Source organism: Harmonia axyridis, chromosome 6 (assembly GCF_914767665.1).
Source record: "Harmonia axyridis chromosome 6, icHarAxyr1.1, whole genome shotgun sequence".
Taxonomy (NCBI): domain Eukaryota; kingdom Metazoa; phylum Arthropoda; class Insecta; order Coleoptera; family Coccinellidae; genus Harmonia; species Harmonia axyridis.
This window is the reverse complement of record NC_059506.1, coordinates 22,527,332-22,548,878: the sequence shown is the minus strand read 5'-3', so window position 1 is coordinate 22,548,878 and position 21,547 is coordinate 22,527,332. Positions and strand designations below refer to the sequence as shown.

The following is a 21,547-nucleotide window of genomic DNA, read 5'->3' as shown; positions in this document are numbered from 1 at the left end:
AGTAACACTTCATCCACAAGGGTTGTTTAAGTAACACTTTATCCACAACGGTAGATAAAGTAACACTTTAACAGCAAGGGCAGATGAAATGTTTTTACTTTTTTTATTCCTTCTCAACATCATCCTAGATTTTTGGGACAACAATAAACTTTCTGGTTCCAATGCTACATCTTATGAAAAGTTTTCTTATTCTTGTGTTACGCTTCGTACATAAAACGCAAGAATGATAAACACTTCGCAAAAATCAGAATGTAAAATTTGTTATACATTTGTTGACAGAGTAGGTGCCAAAAATTGCAATTTCTTGATTTAGAAAAAATGTTGTATTGCACACGACGATCAAATTGCATTATCTTCTCGAGCGTAATTGAAACGTCTCGACGCTAAAAGACAGTCTCAAAGAAAAAGTACGAAGTTATCGTCTTGTTCAATGAATTATTCAGACCCACTGCATTGTAGTTTGATTTTGGCATTGTTGTTAATAATCCTGAATGCCTGAACCATTCACGAGAAACTTCAATTTTTCTGCTTCCCGATTCTCCAATGTAGCCTTCAGCCATAGTAGAGAAACACAAAACACCATGACTTTTTGCAGTAAGCAAAACTCCTCCGCGTTCGACTAACATTGTTGTCTCGAGCCGTGCCCAGTATAATCTTCTGGATTTTCTTGGTTTAGATATTCAGCAATCTGATTTGTTGTACCACTGATTGTATGACACCCTACATGATGAACAAAATATCTTTTGCAGTACGCAATAAATAATAAAAACTGCGTTGATCGAAGGGACATCCAGGACATCAATTAGTTTCATAATTAAGTACAAAGGAAGGATTTATTTTTCCTTTTTTTTTATGAAACTTCTTGATTTGTAATTTTTGCTCTCGAAAGAAAAGCAACTATCACAAACCGACCATTATCTTCCACGTCTTCCAGAGTTAAATGAATCAAGTCATCTCTTCGGCAATCGCTGAATATGCCAAAACAAAATTATAATTACTTTTCGACATAACTACTCGTCTAGATCTACAATTTGGTTAGCTGACTTTTTCGAAGTGTAGCCAACACCTTCTCTCTTGAGAAATGGAGTAATTTTTGGTAAATTAATACATTTTCTCGTGAATAATATGATCTCTCAAATTTATAACTTTCTTTTGTTGGCCACAGTTGTAAAAAAAAGATACTACTTCAAATAGTTCTTACGTGACTTTTTGGGCAGTAATTCTGCACTTACTTTTACCGCTGTGATAGTTCTTCCGTGGTGAAATTATTTTTGAATATTTCCATTAAAAATATCCAAATATTGCCAATGAAAAAGCGTTACTTACCCCATTGCTAAGAAAATATATAGACAATTTGTGATTCGTATAGAACTGTCAACAATATATCAATTTATTTTGATATGTAAGTAGGCAGCTAATGACGCCAGCGCACTTTGAAATTTTCGATTAAAATAGTTTTTACATTGAGAAAAGTTTGAATTTGAGGGGGTATTCGTCAGTAGTATTCAATTATTGGACATTAAAATAACAAAAAACCCTCCTGGCAAGGAAAAACCGCCTAAAATTTTCCAGATATAACGCCATTCACACGAATGGACTTGTACATGTACTTTCTGCTAACCAAACTTAAACTTGAACTTCTTTTTTAGATATAGTCCAAATATAACCCAAAGTATTTCAACTGAAATAATTCTTAAGATAGCAAAAATATTATGTAGTCCAAAAATAAATGTATATTTCATCAATTCTGATACAGAATACCTAAATAATAAAATAAAACGTTTCGTAGTGCAACCACTCACAAAACTTACAAAAGAAAAAATTCCCAACCGAAAATGGAACTGTTAAAATCAACACAGAATAAATAAAACACCACAGAATGAGAGTGAGTTGACAGCATCCAGCATTTGAATGATTATCATGCATTTGAATGATCCATCTCAATGCAATGTGAGAAGTCTGAATTCCTTAACGTATCACTATGATTTAATTCCTTATTTTCGCTAATTTGAACTGCCCTCCAAGAGTGAATCACTTGAAGATGTCTTCGTGATGAACATACAACCACAACACGTAGGCTCCAATAGTTAACACTATCCCCAACAAGAAGCAGAATAATTGGGGCAAACAAGACAAGGACATACCTCTCCTCTTTTCTATAGCTTTTTGCATCAATGCCAATTTCTTGTTATTATAAGGAGGATATTTGAGTGCTTGAACTTTTTCAGGTAGCGCTGCGAAATTCTTTTTAAGCACGCTTTTCTTATGAACAAATGTGTCGAATGTCTGTTTTCCATGATAAGCTCCAATACCACTGCTACCAACACCTCCAAACGGTAAAGACTCGACAGCAATATGTAGTATGACGTCATTAACTGCTACTCCACCACTAGACGTGTTATCGAGTATCATTTGGGTGTCTTTGGAGTTGTTGGAAAATATGTAGAGAGCTAAGGGTTTGTCCCCTTCGTTTATGAATTTAATAGCTTCATTTACGTTGGTAACGTTGACGATTGGTAATATTGGACCGAAGATCTCTTCTTGCATCAAGGGTTCACCAGGAAGAACGTCTATCACCACAGTTGGGCAAATGAATCTATCGGTTGAATCAGTGTGACCACCTATAGCTATCTTAACGTCTTTGAGTAACTTCACAAGTCTGTTGAAGTGAAAATCGTTGATGATTCTCCCAAAATCTGGAGATGATTTGACGCTACCTCCGAAGAATTCCTTAATGGCATCCTCAGCATAAGGGAGGAACTTTTCTTGAACCTCTTTAGTGCATAGAATATAATCTGGAGCAACGCATGTTTGTCCAGCGTTGACACACTTCCCCCAAAGTATTCTTTTAGCGGCTATTTCCATATCGGCAGTGTTGTCGATATAGACAGGGGATTTTCCTCCAAGTTCCAAGGTCACAGGTGTCAGATGTTTATTTGCCGCTTCGTAGATAATTTTTCCGACAGCTGTGGATCCAGTGTAGAAGATGTAATCGAATTTTTGTTTCAGGATCTCGGTTGTTTCGGGTACTCCACCACATAGTACTTGGTAGCAGTCGGTGCTAAGATAGTTGGGGAGTAGCTTTGCTATCAGTTCAGCTGTTGCTGGAGCTTTCTCGGAAGGTTTCAGTACTACGCAGTTTCCAGCTGCTATGGCACCTGAGGAAATAATCGCTGATTACTATTATATTGAATCTATATTAGCAGAAATTTATAATGAATGATAAAATAAAACGGAGAAATTCATTTTTGCACGCATGCTATTAAAAGTAATAGAAAATCCAGGAATTTATGGTTTTTGAGGAATAATATATATTGAAAAGATTCGGAATGGGTAAAGCACAAACTTTTGGTCTAGAGCTTTCGAAGGCTCAATTATGGGCATCTACTTAATTCTACAAAACCATGGAATGAGAATCAAATAAAAAATAAAAGGTGAAAATAACCATTTAAGGAATGTTTTAATTTTCTGCTTTAATATCAAGAAATCTGCGGCTGAGGCTTATCGAATGCCCTCAAATACCTATGATGAGGCCGCTATTAATGAAAGAATGTACCGAGAGTGGATTCAACGTTTCAAGAACGTTGATTTCAGCATCGGAGACCAGCATGGAGGTGGAAGAGAAAAGGTTTTTCGAAGATGCAGAGTTTGAGGCGTTACTTGATCAAGACCCGTATTTTGGCAGGATCATTGGGAGTGACATAACAAGCCATTTCAAAAGTCATGGGAATGGTTCAGAATTAGAATCATCATCATAATCATGGAAATGGAAATTAGATGCCGTACGAGTTGAAGCCGAGAAATTTTGAACGGCGTTTGTTTGCTTGTGAACAGGAATTTCTGCATCGCATTCTGACTGGAGACGAAAAATGGGTTCATTACGATAATCCCAAGCGCAGAAAATCATGGGAATATTCCGGTCATGCTTCCACGTCGACGGCATAAACGAATATTCACGGTTCCAAGGTCATGCTCAGTATTTGGTTGGACCAGCTCGGCGTAGTGTATTATGAGTGGTTAACACCGACTGAAAAAATCACAGGCGAATGATATCGTACGCAATTAATGCAATTGTGCCGAGCATTGAAAGACAAACGGCCGCAATACAACATATGATAAAGTAATTTTACAGCATGACAATGATCGACACCATGTTGCGAAAGTGGTCAAGACATACTTGGAAACGTTGAAATGGGAAGTCTCACACCACCCGTAGTATTCTCCAGACGTTGTTCCCTCGGACTATCAGTTGTTTCGATCAATGGCACACGGCCTGGCTGACCAGTAAAAAATTGGATCGATTCGTGGATCTCTTCAAATATGACCAGTTTTTTCATCGCGGGATTCGTACGCTGCCCGAAACACGTGAGAAAGTAGTGGCCAGCGATAGTCAATATGGAATCATGAATGTAGAACCAGTTTTTCACGATAAAGCCTCGATTTTCGGAAAAAAAACGGCGGAAGCAAAGTTGTACGCCTATAAAACAAAATTTTAGGTGGATATATCTAATACTGATATGAATGAAGTGAAAACTTCATTTTTCTAGGCTAGGATATTTTTCAGTTCTGCATTTGTAATTACATGAGTTGCAGTTTGTGTAAAATTAAATAAAATAAATAAATAAAGCTGATACAGTTTTCTGTTCAGGGAACGAAGGTGTGAAACCTGCTATAGGTATTCATCTTCACCTTGTATTTCATTACCATTGCAGAAAATAATTTTCATTGTCAACACGTATTGAATTCAATAACATTTAGGTCTTGGTCGATAGCTTGATTAAGAACAAAGACAATGAGGGAACATAATATGTATAGTTGTGAACCATTTAGGGCAATCACTGCTCATGGAATACACCGAGGTAGGTACTATTTAGTATTCTGAATATTTCCCAAGAACTTTGGGGAAATATTTCATCACACTAATTGGATTACATCCTAATGCTAGGTATTTCCGCGAATATTCGTAAGATTATTAGGTACCTACGTACTGATGAAGTTCTTTCATCAAATCCTAATGAAAACGGAAATTATCTTTGGTTCTCACGTTAATTATCTGTTCAATCAGACTGCATAATTATCAAGCTTCAATTCTCATTTACGGAAATGTTCGCAATGTGTTGTTACATAATGAAATATTGGAATACTATTTTTGCTTATCGTACAGAATAATTGATAGCTGTTTTCATTGTGTAAACATCATAAATGCACAATACGAAAAGGAGATTATGTGTTCGAACGAATCAATTAAACACTGCATTCGAGAGATGTGAATTTGTTATGAAAAGGGGTTATACACAGTGATTCATGATTATGTCGAATAACTTCAGCATATCCTGAATTCATTATAAACTGGACAAACATATATGTATAGTCGTGTAGATGACACCGGGGGAATCATTTTTGCCTTATGACATATATATCGTTTTCGAAGCATAAGAGTGATACAGGGAGTCCAATGGCATTTCTGAGCAATATTCTATTGAGTGTGGTCAGTTATGTATATATATATATATATATACATATGTGTATATCTTTGGTATTCAAAATAACATTGAAAATAAAAAAAATTATGACGTTCATTTTAGTGTCAATAAATGTTTGCTAATAGTTATAATTGTACACGGGGAAATGCTTCCATTTTCATTTTTGTTTTGTTGAAAAATTGCTCGAAAAATGCGAATATGCTGGCATATTTTGAATTTTTCTTTACTCATGAAGCTCGCTTCAATCTTAATCTATGTTTAAACGGTTAACCAGAACCAATCAATATGCTGTGTGAGTTAATAGATCTTTAAAAGAATAACTCAGAGATTCAAATTTTTTTGTTAGATTGGTGAATGAGTAAAACCTTAATGGTTCAAATAATAAATTGTTGAATTGATTTTTTGTGAATCCAGATGATTTAACCAAATGTTCCCAGAATAAAATATACTTCACATTCAATTCAATTGCAACACTTTGCAACTTACTTGCAACTGAAGACAAAATGACGAAAGTAAAGGGAATTCCATTTTAAACAACGGTAGTTCAAGAAATGAAAGTTAAGGTTCAACAATTTATGCTTCTATACTTCTCGTTTTCCTTCCCAAGAGCAAGGTTCATTTCTGAAGAAAATATATGATCAGTAAAGTGGATAAATAAAACGTGAACTGTTCACAAAGAATTTAATAAATTATTATTTGTTCCGATCTGAAAGTTCTTGTTCAATCTGTTTTTGTTTATGATTAGAGAAAATTTTAATGCCTAATGGAAATATGCAAAATTCCCACTGAAATCTCGAGATATATAAGAAAAAAGCTTTTATGACAATGTTTTATTGAAATAATTCCCTCTCCTGCCTTAATTCTTGTTTCTCAATTTTTTTTACATCACCTTAACTTTTCGAAAACATTTCATCTTTTCGAGAAGTTAATGTGATGTGAAAAAAATTGTTGAAGATTATTGTTTTGAAAGTCACAATGATTGCCTTTCACAATGGTGAAAAAATTATATGTTCATATAATGAAGTGATTTCGCTAATTTATATGGCAAAAAATATGAGATCTGAATAAAAATTCAGGAATAAATTTTTTCGTTACTGGTCTTTGGAACCTTAATTTTGCAATATCTTTATAATGTAAATGATGCTGAGAACTTCCATAATTATTCATAGCTTGATGGGTAAGTAAAAAGAGTAATTATGCTTGATATAAACATGTCCCACGATTTTTTTTTCGGTAATATGCCATGAATTATCGAACAAAAAATTATATTATAATTATTGTGGTCTTGTAGATAGACATCATCAATAACATGCGATATAAATAGAGATGAGTCTATCAACTGAAAAAAAAAGATAAATTATTTCCATCTTTTGATAACATGTATGTCTCATCAGGAAATAATTTTCAAGGTAAAATTTACAGTTAGTATCGTTTCATTGGAAAATTAAAAAAAAAGTGTCCTCCAAAATTTTGATATCTCAGAATCTATTTTTCAGATTTAACTGAAATTTTGTGTATAGGACAGTCCTACACAGTACTGGTAGGTGCTGCATAAAGTTCATCGATAAGGTGGAGTAAATAGCCTAACTTTTGTTATGTATGTAGATTAAACATGAATAAAATTGATCGAGTTTTTCTAATTTGATTACTCTCCGAACTATATCGTTCAGGAAAGATTCATTTAGATCCTTTTCTATCATTTTCAGAAGAGATTGAATAAGTGCAGAGAACAAGAAGATTAAAAAACATGAATTTTCGTGAGGCTTTTACTTCATGACAAGAAAACTCAGCATTCCTTCCTAAAAATTTCATTAACGCTATTCTGAAAAAGGCGAATTTGAATGCATTATGTGGTGCTGCTAAAATATATGATGGCGTATATTTCAAAAGTGCATTTATGTTCAAGAGATTGAAAAAAGTACAGGGTGTCCCTGATTCAATGCTCACTAAAAGCATCTCAAGAATTATGAGACTTAAAGAAATTTTTTTTTCTTTTGTCGAAATAATAAGATTACAGAGAGCAGATTATTCGTTCTCAATTTACAGGGCATTTCTGAAAAATGACCGTTTTAAATATTTTGGTATATCTTGGTTTCTGTTCGAGATATTCAAAATATTCTAGAACCTATTTTTCAGTAGTTTTAATGGTTTATATGATACTCATCACAGATCATAGAAATTTATTAACGTTTTAGAAATATAGAGCATATAGTCCCTTATATGGGACACCCTATATTATCAACGCAGTTTTTAGCCTCAGAGTTGTCGAAAAGTATTCCGTTATCAGTTTTCCTAAAATGTCATTCGTTTCGAAGATTTTTTCGTCTTAATTTTTTGTTGGGACACTCTACATATAAATATTTTTCATTAGTTTAGAGATTTAATTCATTTTGTGTTCATTGTAGAATTTTAGTCCAATCATATATGGTGTCCCATTCAAAATATACCAACGCTATCCTATATCTCTGAATCGATAATTAATTACTAATTAAATGGAAACACCGTATTTATAACTCAATTACAATAATACGATGGATATAAAATAAATGAAAAATATGAAATATGGAAAATATCCCATCAAAACACTGAAGTCAAAAAACTGAATATTTTTGAAACGGATGACATTTTTGAAAAACTGATAACGCGATCTGTGAACACAAAACTGCGTTGAAAAATATAGATAGGGTGTGCCATTTAAGAAACACCAACTTTGCTTTATACCTCTAAAACGGTAAATAATTTCTATGATCTGTAATGAGTAACATGTAAACCATAAAAACTACTGGAAAAAACGTTTTAGAATTATTAAAATATCTCGAACAGAAACCAAGATAGGTAGGTATAGCGAACTATTTGAAAGAGTAATTTTTCAGAAACAACCTGTTACTTGAAAACGAATTAAGATATCTATGATCTGCTTTCTGATATCTGATTAATTCAAAAAAAGAGCTTTAGGGTCCTCGAAGATTTTTTTTCTGAGTCTTACATTTCTTGAGATACTTTCAGTAAACCTCAAATTTGGGACACCCCATACATAAAACGTTTTCCAGTAAGAAAAATAAAATTCGAAATATTTAAAGGCAACACTGTAAATTAGTTTTTCACATTTCTTATGTCAGTACGATATACCATCTAATAATGAAAAGATGCACATTTCAGCAATGTGAAAAATTGTTTTATCAGAATTAATGCTCAATTTTTGAATACTGAGAGAAAGAACCAGGGAAATTGGCTTTCGGTAAATTTCGTCGATTTTTTTATATTATGTTGTAGAAGTTGTGATGCTGATCAGAAGTCTTCATTGCATCACCGGTTCGAGTTCAATCGTTCAGATAATATAGGGTGCCTAAAATAACTTTCCTAAAATTTCAAATGGCCATTGTGTAGAAATTTTTTTCGAATATATAAACCAAATGCAGAATGCATCGATTGTCCATATAGCTGATTATTTTCCACTTAAAAGAAAAATGATTCCTGCACGTATAGAAGGTATACAGGGTGAGTCCAAAGATTTCAAGATACTTTATGGCATATCAATATCAACTGCGATTTATTATGTTAGCCTCTCCTGAACTGACATATCTATGATTATGTATTTCTTCTCAAACTGCATATTATTTAGATGCTTCAAATTTCCTTAATAGTCGATCGTTCACAATGAAAGTTCACTCTGCAGATAGGTCAATAAAATTTACAGGGTGCCTCAGAAAATGGCGTTCTTCTGATAATCACCTCAAGGTAATTACGTTCGATTTCATAATTTTGAATTTCTTCATTATATGTCCTACAGTTTTGAAAATTGTATTAATCAGTTAATTTGGACTTATTTTATCGGATCTGCATAATCTCGTTCTCAAACTATTTTAAAGGTCCATGAAAATATTAATCCACCAAGTCATTAAGAGTATAAATAAATTGTATTTAAATTGCGCAAGAGTGAAATCAGTTCATTACTCCATGTAATGTGAAGTAGATTAGGCCATTTACGAAATTCTCGTTAATATGAATAATCTAGTCTGGTAAACAAATTACAAGTCCAAAATAAGTTTTTTACACTTGATTTCTATCCATTCAGTCTCAAGTGACTCATATGGGTTAGTGTTGTTTCCATTATTACGACGAATTTTTAGAATAACTGGTTACACCAAGACCAGATTTTTTTTTTCAAATCATCAAGCGGATTTGATAAAGCTGAATTCCAATGACGTCGTTTGGAATTTATGATGATGACGACTGATATATTCTATATTGATATTCAAAGACAAAGGTCAAATTTGAGAGGTAACATTCACTTCATTGTCTTCATATATTTTATCATACTAAAGTTAGGGATGTAAATTATTTTTGAGGAAAAAAATCCGATTGGAATAATTTAGAAATATTTCTCAAGGGTCGAAATCGAGGTTCCTGAAATAACTCAATCCACATAAGACTAGCAACGGAATGAAGAAAAACACTAATTGGTTATGGTTCTTCATTTATAACGTTAATTCTATTCGAAAAACTGGTATGAGAACTTGAAGTGTGATATGTGATTATGAACCATGATTTGCAAATTTTGCGAATTTATATTTCTTCATTATATGCTACACCCTCTCTTTACTATCTACTAGTTAATGCTGTTCTAGAATCTATAGAATGAGTTTGTTTTTCTCTATTTCAGCATTCTAAATTTTTATTATACAGGAATGTTCAACCTCTGAATTGTAAATTATGATGATTCTGCCCAACAAAATAATGCTGCCTTCCAAAATAGGGATTGTGTTTAAAATTCGAATATGTATTTTGATTTTTGAAAACGTTGGTAATTTAATTTTCAAATTTCAAATTCAAATTGATTTGTCAAATTCTCTGAATTAATATGTTTGCCTCAGTTCAAAATTACATTCTGGGTAATACCTCGAGAGGTCGAGAGTTCTACTCCACCACAGAGATTAATTAAAATCACAGTGAAATTTATTTTTCGCTTTTTGATAATTTTAGATTTCCATCTGAAATGTTTCGACAGTGCAATTTCAAAATTTTGCCTTTGAGAAATTTCTTCAATTTCGGGTGAAACTTTTTTTTCGCTGTAGATATTAGAAAAATGAGTTGAATCAAATAATGAAATTCAATTTGACAACCAAAAAAATTTCAAACGTTGCAGGTTTTCCGCCATTTTAATTTTTTTTTTCAAGGTTCCTTACCTTTTCTGAATTGAGCACTCAAAAATACTCTGATTCGACCAGAAATCGTAACTTCAAAGGTTATACTGAACTAAACACATTCAATAGAATATTTGTCAGAAATGAGGTTGCACACCCTGTATCTCGCTTATGCTTCGGAAACGAGGTATATGTCATATGGCAAAAATGATTTTTTAACTTAGAAATAGGTGGTAAATTCATATATGTTCAGGGATCTACAAAGTTGTCCCTTGTAGACTGAAAATTTTCATCAGACTTCTCTTCATCTTATTACTTAGACTTAGAAAACAAATCGAAATGATCGATAATTGGGAGACTGTCGATAATTGGGACATTTACCTTAATAAGTATATAAACCTTCAATGAATAATTCAATACTGAAATTATAAGAGAAACAGGAAGGAAGTATTGAAAATTCGAATTTGAAAGGAATTCCTTTTGATAAGGCGTTACTCGATATCAATGAATACCAAGGTTTTCAACTGTTTATTTCTTCTCAATCCATTTGAATGAAGATACAGACGAAGGAGAGCGTGTTCCAAAACATTAACACGGTGAGGTCAATGTCAATCCAATTAAGAATAATATCTAATTTCGAATATAGTGTAGACATACTCCCAACTTCCGTGTTTCTTATGTGTGTAATTATTTTTTTGATTTTGTTTGTAATAAACTATGGCTTCGAGATGTTTATTTATTTATTTATTTATTGCCCATTTAGGATACAAACAGTAAAAAAAATTTACCAACAGAGTATCCACTTAATATTATAATAGGTACAGAAACAACTCGCTGAAACAAAAGGAAAAAAAAAATCCCCCTAACCCGACATGAAAAAGTGTTTTAAGAGTTTTTTGAACCTTGTAAGACCATCCGAAACAATGTCAATGCCACTATTTAATTCAAGACTATTATAAGTAGCTTGAAGGCGCCGCATCGGAGAGTGCTGTCCTGTGTTCGTTCTACGAAATATGACGTTGAAGAGAGTTCTATCTCGCAGATCTCTTCCCGGTACATGCAAATTGATTTTATTAAGGAGAAAAGGTGAATCAATCCCAGAGTGTATAATTTTATGGAGAATACAAAGTTCCTGCACCGACCTACCATCCTTCAATGCTAACATATGATATTTTTTTCTTATAGGGGTATAATCTCTATTTTCTATGATGGTATGAGTTTTGAAAGCTAAAAATTTTAGGAATTTATTTTGAATTCTCTGGATTCTTTTTATGTGAACCTCGTAAATAGGATTCCAGATAACGGATGCGAAAGACAACTTACTGTGCACAAACGCGTAGTACAAGCCAGTAAAGACTCTAGGATCTCTGAATTCTTTGCAACTTCTGTTGATAAATCCAACCATTTTATTTGACGCGCTAATCATTTTTTCGATGTGTGATCGAAATGACCATTTTTCATCAAGCGTCACACCCAAGTCAACAATTTCACTAACGTATTTCAACTTTTTGTTTCCAATTTTGTATTCATATATGATTTTTTGGACTCTCTTAGTGAATGAAATATGAAAACATTTCGACGGGTTCAGAACTATATCATTGAGTTCACAATATTGGACCAATCTATCGAGGTCCTCTTGAACCCCATGACAGTCACCCATCGATCGAACGACCCGATAGATCTTCAAGTCGTCCGCGTAAAGAAGTATCCCACAGTGTCGGAAGCAACCCTTGATATTGTTAATATAAATAAGAAAAAATAGAGGACCCAGATGGCTACCCTGAGGAACGCCAGATGTAATATAGAAAGTTTCAGATCTGTGGCCACCTATCGCGACAAAGCCAGCTCTTCCTGTTAAATAGGATTTACACCACTCTACCAACGATTCGGGTAAGCCAACATCCGCGAGTCCTCTCAATAATTTCTCATGACTGATCTTATCGAACGCTTTACTAAAATCTGTGTATATCGTGTCTAACTGACCCTGGGCGTCTATCTGTTCTATTACATGCTCCGAAAATGAAAGAAGATTAGTTTCTAGGTATCGCCCAGGAAAGAAGCCGTGTTGTTCCTCTATGATAATATTTTTCACTGAGGGTAGTACACGATTATATATGATTTTTTCAAGTAGTTTGCCGAAAATGCATAATTTGCTAATGGGTCTGTAATTCTCAACGTTATCTCTTTGTCCACTTTTGAAGATAGGCGAAATTTCAGCTGTTTTCCACCTAGATGGAAATGATGCGGTTTCGAGTGAAAGATTATATATTAATTGAAGTGGCTTAATCAGATTGCTCATACATTTTTTTATAAATAATGGTGGTATGCCGTCGGGACCACTACTCTTGGATATATCCAATTCATTTATTACATTCTCTATCGTTCGAGAATTTATTTTTTCGACATAACTTATTTTGGGACATTCGGTATCCGGGAGAGCTCCCTCTACAGGCGGGACATAAACATCACGAAAATATTTGGCGAAAAGCTCGGGGACCTCTCGGCCCTTAGCGCGTTTGTTGCTCCATGAGACCGACTGTGGTATGTTAGCTACGCTCTTTCTTTTATTTGCTAAGTATTTCCAAAGTTGTTTTGTATTATGAGAAATCTCGTTCTCGATATTTTTTATATATGTTTTGTAATCTTGTCTAATAATTTTTTTTGACATACAGCGAAGCTCACAGAATCGATTATAAGCATTAAGATCCTTGTATTTTTTATATTTCTTGTGGAATTTATTCTTTTCTTTTATAATTTTTATTAGTTTATGGGAAAAATAGATTGGAAAACTACCACCAACTCTACGGGTTGGAATATAAAGCTTAATGATATCATTTATGATTGAGTAAAACTTGTCAACCATCCGATCCACATTTTGACCCGAGAGCTCAGTTCTCCAGTCAATCTGGGACAAATGATGGTTAACAGCATCAAAATCGCCCCTTTTAAAATTATGATGATAGTTTTTTGCGTGAATCAATATCTTTGCAGGAGTTAAATTCAAGATAAACTCTAAGGCATTATGATGTCGATTTTCATTGACTAGAAATTCAGTTGGTCTAGTCAGATTTTTGATGTAGTCAACTTCATTGCAAAGAATGAGATCCAGGATCCTACCAGCGTCATTACAGGTAGTATTGAATTGCATGAGTCCCAGGTAAGCAAAAGTGTCAACTATTTCAGAGAATCTGTTCCCACTTAAGGTGGGTTCCAGAAAATACTCTCCTTCAACAGATTGCCAACTCACCGAACTGAGGTTAAAGTCGCCTACCAACAGAACAGCACCCTCCTGGAAAATTTTTTCGTTTCTACACAAACCGTCCTTAAATTCGCACAGCGAACCCTCGGAACCCGGAGGCACATATGCACAACACAACAGGAAACGACCCTCTCCATTTGTGTCGATGGATATCCAAACATCCTCGGCATCGGTCTCGAATTCAGTGCATCGAGTCGAGCGAATTGAAGTAGATAGATGTGGAACATTATCATTAGTATGGTCCTGATGATGGCATAAGGAGTGTAATTTTCGCTATTATGAAGTAATATAATCAGCAAAGATTGTAAATATGAACGGAGGATATCATAAAAAAATTTGCTTTGGACTAGGAAACCGGAAAGTTTGTATAGAAAATATTACACTTGACTGTGATCAAAATTTTTTTCATCAAGTATATTATAGTGGATAGTTATATTATTCTCCATGGTATTAACGATGTTTCACCAAGTTTTGAGCGAGGAATCAAATTAAAAAGGTTTGTTTGAAGAATTTCCCACGAATTGACATACAATATTTTCATTTATTTACTGACTGCACTTGTTATTCACAATCCCATGTACTCTTTAATAAATTGCCTACCAATTCTGAGAAAATTAAATATAAATGAAAGTAATATCGATTTCAATTCGCCATTATTTATTTAAGTATTTAAACTTGGCATACAAAGTTCAGCGAATGTATACAATCAGCACTTTTCTGGAAAATTAGTATTTCAGAGCTCGTTTCCCTAACAGAACGCTAAATCATTTTGGTTTGCCTTGTCTACTGGTAAAATTTCAAATTGGTAGGATCTGTGTTGTTATTGAAATAAAGGATTTTTACATTGAATAGAACGAGTATATTTAATTTTTTGATCGTTTAAACCAATACGTAATGATTGCCCTGTGTGAAATTTTAATTTTCGATTGAAGGCTTACATGAATATTTTAAGATGTCAGTAAAAATATGTTTTAATGTGATAATAAATGCAAATCTTGCTCAAATGGTTTTTAGATGATTTATTAGGCATCGTAACCATGAAATAGAGATGCAAACGTTAATCATAACGGAATGTCATTTGAATCTCTACAAATCTTGTATTGATTCAACACTAAGTGAAAATGAGAATACTGAATATTATTAATTAATATCAATGAAAATCGCTGTTCATGTATATTATTCAAGTTAGCCAAAAAAATATAAAGCTAAACACCAATCGACCATTTGTTTTTTAAAATTGTGCTTTTTGGAAAACAGTTTAATTACATAGGTACAATGAATCCATTCACATTTTAAAATGATTGTGAATGAAACTATTTTCCAAAAGACGCATTAAAGCTTAGAATTTCATTTGTCTTATTCAATGTGGTATATGGTCAAATTATGTTTGGATTACCTAGTTTGGAAAATGATTTTCATGATATTTTGATCGTTCAATCGATTTTGTGAAATAATTTATGAATAAAAATCGTTCAGTTAGTACACTACATCAATCACTCTACATATTCTAAATGAAGTTGAAAATTAAAATTCATGCTTAGTTATTTTTTTCTTCTTGATTCAATATCAAAAAGCATTATCCATTAATAGAAATTTATTATTCATTTGAGGACCTCTAAAATTGAAATGGGTAATGAATGATTTTGATGTTGTGCGTAAATGTTGAGAGTCTTTTATGTTTTTTGATCCAATCAAAATCTTAATAGAGATTTGTACAATAAATGAATGAAAAAGGAAATTTCTTTCAATCATATTTCGATAAATGTCATTGTTCGCTCATGAATGAGCTGAATAGCATGAAATTTTCGTTGTATTTGTTTATATTGTGTCAGAAATCAACTATACCAAGAAACCATTCAGGTCATGTGATATCGGTAAAACTGTTGTGAAAATTATTGCAATTGAAGTCATAAAAAGTAGATCTCGATTAATAGGTAGGTACTATATATTTTCCAATGAATTCCTTACTAAGGACGTTTTTATTTTTTCGTGGAATTCATGATTCAGAAAAAACTTCAACTGAAAAAAATATTTCGATGGAGTCTTATCAGTGCTTTCTCCAGCATTTATGATAATCCTTTTTATACTATCAGTCATTTTATGGGCTGTAAAATGATTATTCTGTAAGATTTATTTGAATTTTCTTTATAATATCGAAATTTTTATGATAGATCATTTTAGGATTAATGATTAGATGTTAAAATTGTTTCGCTTATTATCAAAACATTCAAGGAACACGATTCAATTCACGCAAATTTTTATTTTTGATAAAATCACTGGACCAGTACATTTGTTTCGTCATTATTATTATCATCGGAAACAATTGAAAGATGAGAATTAACTACTGATATCGTTTGAAAAATTTTGAGAGTTAACACAAATGTACGAAATACGGATTATATAAATACATACTTACATTACATTTGGTACATCATTTATTTTAAACGAGAAAATAAATCAGACTATTTAATTTTTCTAAATAGTATTTTTTCTGAATGCGTTTAAAGAAGGCTTAGCGGCTCAATATAGTATAGCAAACCGTAGTGCATTCAGTTCAGCTCTAAAAGTTATCTCTAAAAAATCTGAAGGTCATACAAAAATATCCGGAATTGGTTTTTTCTAAAACATAAACTCTCGAATGATTCCGTAAGCTGGTATTTTATCAAAACTAATACTAAAATAATGTTGACGATTAAAAATCGAGGAATCATATATATATTTGAACTATAATTTCCTAGTCTCTTCAAAAAATTTCGGGATTTTATTTATCCTGATATTTCTTAATATTTATTAGGTATAATCTCTAGGTTAATTATTTAATTCATTAACTTCCAGAACGACTATACTTTCAAAATGATTGTATCTCGTATCGAGACAATTAACATGCTGATTTTTTGCATTATTGAGTTTTCAATTGATCCAATTGTTTAGAAAATCCTTGAATATGTGCGAATGATTATGTTTATCATCATTATCAGGTATCGAAGTTGAAGTGTGTGTATTGTATAGGAAAATTTGTATATCATCCATTTTCAGCTTCAAAATTCAACCAATTTAATAAATAAATTTTTTCGTTGAAATTATAGCAGATATACCTAGAGTAAATCTCAATATTTCAGTAGACGAATTGGGTCCTATTCATTTCAATAATTGGTTAATCAGTCATTCAAAATCCTAATACTCACAAACTATTCAACAGTCAAAAACATATTTTGAGTATATATGATACTGTGTACTGTGTATTTGAAATTTCTCTATTCCATGTTGAAAAATTTTGAGGAAATAAATGTTTTCAAATGATTGGATTTTTGAACTACAGCATTAATGTTAGATGACTTCCAAGGTAGATTTTTGTTGAAATAAATATTAGATATTTTGGTACGAATTAAAAAATTCATTACTTATTTACATTTCGATCAATATTATTGAATATTATTCAGATATGTGTACTATTGCTCCAGAAATAAATTATTAAATAATTTATTGATTAATAATTCATTATTATTATTAATCAGAGACAAATAATAATTGTAGGGTATGTAAACAGATCTTATGAGTTAATGAGTTTAAAATGCAATAAATATATTTTACGAAACAAAATAATCTCTCACCTGCCATAGGATTCAACGCAATATTTAACGGATAATTCCAAGAACCGATAACCAAAACGACCCCATATGGATCCTTGAGTATCTCCACACCATCCAACATATTAACGAATCCTTTTTCGGGATGCTCAGTCTTCGCATAATCATCCAGGTTCCAAAGCAGATTCTTGATTTCGTTAAGGGTGAACTGAATTTCGCAAAGAATTGCTTCTGTCTTCGGCTTCCTTAGATCCTTGTAAAGGGCTTCACACAACTCGTCCTGGTTGTCCTCGAAGAACTTGATCATACCTTTAAGCTGGGCTTTTCGGAATTTAAGCGATCTAGTTTTATTCGCGTAGAAATTTTTCCGAAGGGTGGCCACCACTTCTTCCGGATTTTTCACCGGTACAGGAAACATGTCGATCACGGCTTCTGCGGTCGGCTTCATCGTTGATAGGCGCCGGTGCTTGGATATCTTATGTAAACAACTGGAGCACTGAGCACTGATGTTCACACTTCCATCGACATGCGACTTTTGTTGATCTAGTAGGCGCTTTGCGGTCTATTCGTGTGCTTGTAATGATTTGGCTGTGTGCGGTGTTTCTTGCTCGCCTCGATTTTGCTCTTCGGCCACTCTTTCCTCTTGAACTTGCTCGGGCAGCTTTGTCAAGGTCAGAGGATGTGGAGAATTAGCATTTTATGTTCATTATTTCTGTGGATGTGACGCGGTGTTTTTTTGAGTTATTTTGTCGTTAAGGAATTAGTCGGTTTTATGTTTTATGGAAGTTTGAAACGACAAATTTGCATGAAATTGATGGTTTTATAATTTTTTTTCGAATATTTGATCGAATTGTGGAAATCCATTCAATTGTTATTGAATACGAATTATTCCAATTTCCACTATTTTAATTTGTAAATAACAACTTTCGGTACGCAGTTCAGATTTGGTAATTGCATAACTAAAAAGTTTTAGTTCTTCAAAACGTACGAAATCTGAAGGATTCACTGTCTAGCGAAACAACAGTTCAAACTATTAGAAAAGTAGAAATTAGAATTAGTCATATTTAATATCAATTTATAATTTTTATAGTGAAACATCATGTTTCAGTATTTTTTTTTTCGTGGAGTTGTTAATCTGATCAAAAAATCGGAGAGTTTTCAATATGTATCTAACATTCTTTATTCAATGAAATGCTTCATTTTCCATGCAGAACCTTTAAAATAATAATGTTATTCAAACCACCTTTTCTGTATTTTATGGAAATCAATTACTTAGAAAGATTTCAATTGAAAAAACTAGTTAAAAAGAACGTAGGTACCTAATTCATCAGAAACTGGAAATGAAGCTGGCAAAAATAATATGCAAATTATTTTAAATATTAAATTCATTTTTCGGCAAATCAGACAATTTTTCAATTCTGGAAAAAGTACCTCCCCAAGCGGGACTCGAACCGGCAACAAATCATTTATTTTAAATGATAATGATTTTTCATCTCCACTTCAAACATTTAAAAAAAGGATTGACTTGGCAGTTTTGAGTTTTTGATCATTTATGTATAGGATTCGATATCATATGATTCATTATTGTGTCACCATTGTTGACTATATCTATAAAAAATATTCTGATCATGAAATTATGAAATTCAGCATGTACTGATATGATTATCTATCAGTTGAATTATAAATTTTCAGAATTGGGCTGGGTTGTAGTCACTACTGATAGATATTCATATCAATTGGCGCCCAACGTGGGGCGCTCATTGGTATGATATCTAAATTTAAATTTCAAAATTTTGTTAAAGTGACTAGAACCCAGCCCAATTCATAAAATTTTCAATATAACTATTAGAAATCATATCAGTGATTCTCTTATAAATAGGTATAAGTACAAAATAAATATCAACTTATTTTACGGAAATATTTGAAATATTTTTGGCTTGAAAATTATCTGGTTCTGGTGTCTCGATCAACATACATTTTCCAATGCTTGAAATTATTATTCTTCATTTACACGCAAAATTTGAACTTGATCGGATAGTCAATTGTCATTGTGAGTATTTCTCTTCCGCTAGTTTTCTTGAATTTCTTCTGGTTTCAGTTAGTTATCAGAAACACAACATTTCGAACCTTTTTGTTTGACAGTTATCATGTTTACGGTCGATCAGACGGAAGGACAGAATTGAATTTGACCACGGATTCGTCATCACTGATTGGGGACCAAATTTGTAAAATACAGACATCGATCAGTTCGAAAGGTCAAAAACACTTTGAACACTGCCGATTAATTATTCTATTCTCTTATTATATTTCAACATGTATGAAAATAATTAGATAATAAATATCAATAAAAAAAACAATTATAAAATCTATACTGTACGATAGATACTATACATTTGTAATTTCGAAATTTATGGAATTTGTTCTTCAGGTAAGAGGATTTTGTGAAAAGTTTAATACAAATAGCTTCTATATTTTCCGAGAAATGCTCTGAACTTCATAACTATTTTGAATTCTGCAAATTTCAAATCGTGAATTCTGACAATTTCATGTAAGTTTATAAATATTTTTCTCTAATTCTGTGGTTATTCCGTTCATTCTTCCACATCTTGTAGAACAAAATCGTGCAAGAATATATCAGAAACGCACAGTTTTCATGGTTATATTTTGTAATTATATGTTGGTACTCCGAACTTTCCGCCACGGCTTCATCTGTCAATTCATCAATTTGCCTTAAAGAAATTAGCTCTGCCAACCAACATTTTTCAATGCAAAAATCAGTAAATGATATTTATGGAAATATTTCATTAATTTCAATAAAAATGCAATGAATTAGAGAAAATAATGTATAATACTCGTACAGAAGGCTCATTCTACCACTCGTTCATTCAAAAACTCGCCACTTCGTGGCTCGTTTCTGAATGTTGAACTCGTGGAAGAATATCAATGCCTTTTGCACTTGTATTATAAATAACTATTCCCTGAATGCTAATTATTGGAAATAATGAGACAAAAGTAGTGAATCGGAGTTTTTCTTCAATACTTATTGTAGTATTCCACATACATATATAGGTACATACAATATCAAAATAAAAAATTGGAAATTATTGAAAAAAATGGTCCCCTCAACCTCTCAGAGAACAGAGAATTTAATAATTTAAAGCAATTGACTTGATGCTTTTTTCTATTGGCATAGGTATGGCTTTATTGTATACGATACAACGATACGGTATATAAAATGATAAATAGTAACTGTTAGTATATAAAATTGTGCTCTGAAACAATTTGCTGACATCTGGTGCTGGGTAGTCGTAGCTTTTCAACACGTGAAAATCTACGATAATGAACACTTTCAGCTCAACTATGACTGTTCATCACTCGCTCGAAGTGAATTCAATTGAAGTAACAATTGATGTCTTTTTCTGATAGGTGCATGTAAACTATAAGAATAAGTCAATAAAATTATTTTTGGAAAAGTCGTAGATTCCAATAATTGATGATTATAATTGAAATTTTGGATTTACGATTCATGATGGTGGTTTAATTATTCAATTGTATAGCTAATTGAAGTTATATTACTCAAAAATTTCACATTGAAACTGATGTGAACGCTTCTCATGAACTCTGAAATTATAAAACTATTATGCTCGTTTGGTTATTAGTAAATGGATCAATTATTGTAACAAATGTTAGGGAATGATACTCATTTATAGTTTAATAAGTTAATTTGGGATAAGAGAAGAGAAGCTTGTTATTACATTCCATTCATATCAGTTTTATTTGGTTAGTTGTTTCATTGGCAAATAATTCATAGTCAGTACTGATTGCCTATAACGAGCATCGAAAGTGCAAGTGTTTATTCTTCTTATTTGATAAATTTCGGTTTGAGAGCACAATATGAAGTTCTAAGTAACTCGTGAAGAGTTCTGGACAGGCGATTCCGCCAAAAATTCTTTCTTTTAATTTCACACAATATACTTTCTCGAGACCTAGAATTATGTTATAATGAGAAAAAATTAATGACAGCTTCATGGTATACTAGCGCTTCCATTTTAGCAATTCCAGAATTCTAATTTG

General features: G+C 32.4%; 2 protein-coding genes across 3 annotated transcripts in view; both read right to left on the bottom strand.

Moving 5' to 3' along the window:
- The window catches only part of LOC123682977 (synaptotagmin-15-like), a 187,664-nt gene that overhangs the window by 9,893 nt on the left and 156,224 nt on the right, over positions 1–21,547 (bottom strand). The gene's annotated exons all lie outside the window — the stretch shown is intronic.
- LOC123682976 (aldehyde dehydrogenase, dimeric NADP-preferring-like) lies at positions 1,719–18,081 on the bottom strand. The gene is made up of 2 exons (XM_045621835.1): positions 17,498–18,081; positions 1,719–3,158 (listed from the first exon to the last, which is right to left on the bottom strand). Exons 1-2 carry the CDS (start codon positions 17,919–17,921, stop codon positions 2,032–2,034), a joined length of 1,551 nt encoding a protein of 516 aa, XP_045477791.1. The 5' UTR covers positions 17,922–18,081; the 3' UTR covers positions 1,719–2,031.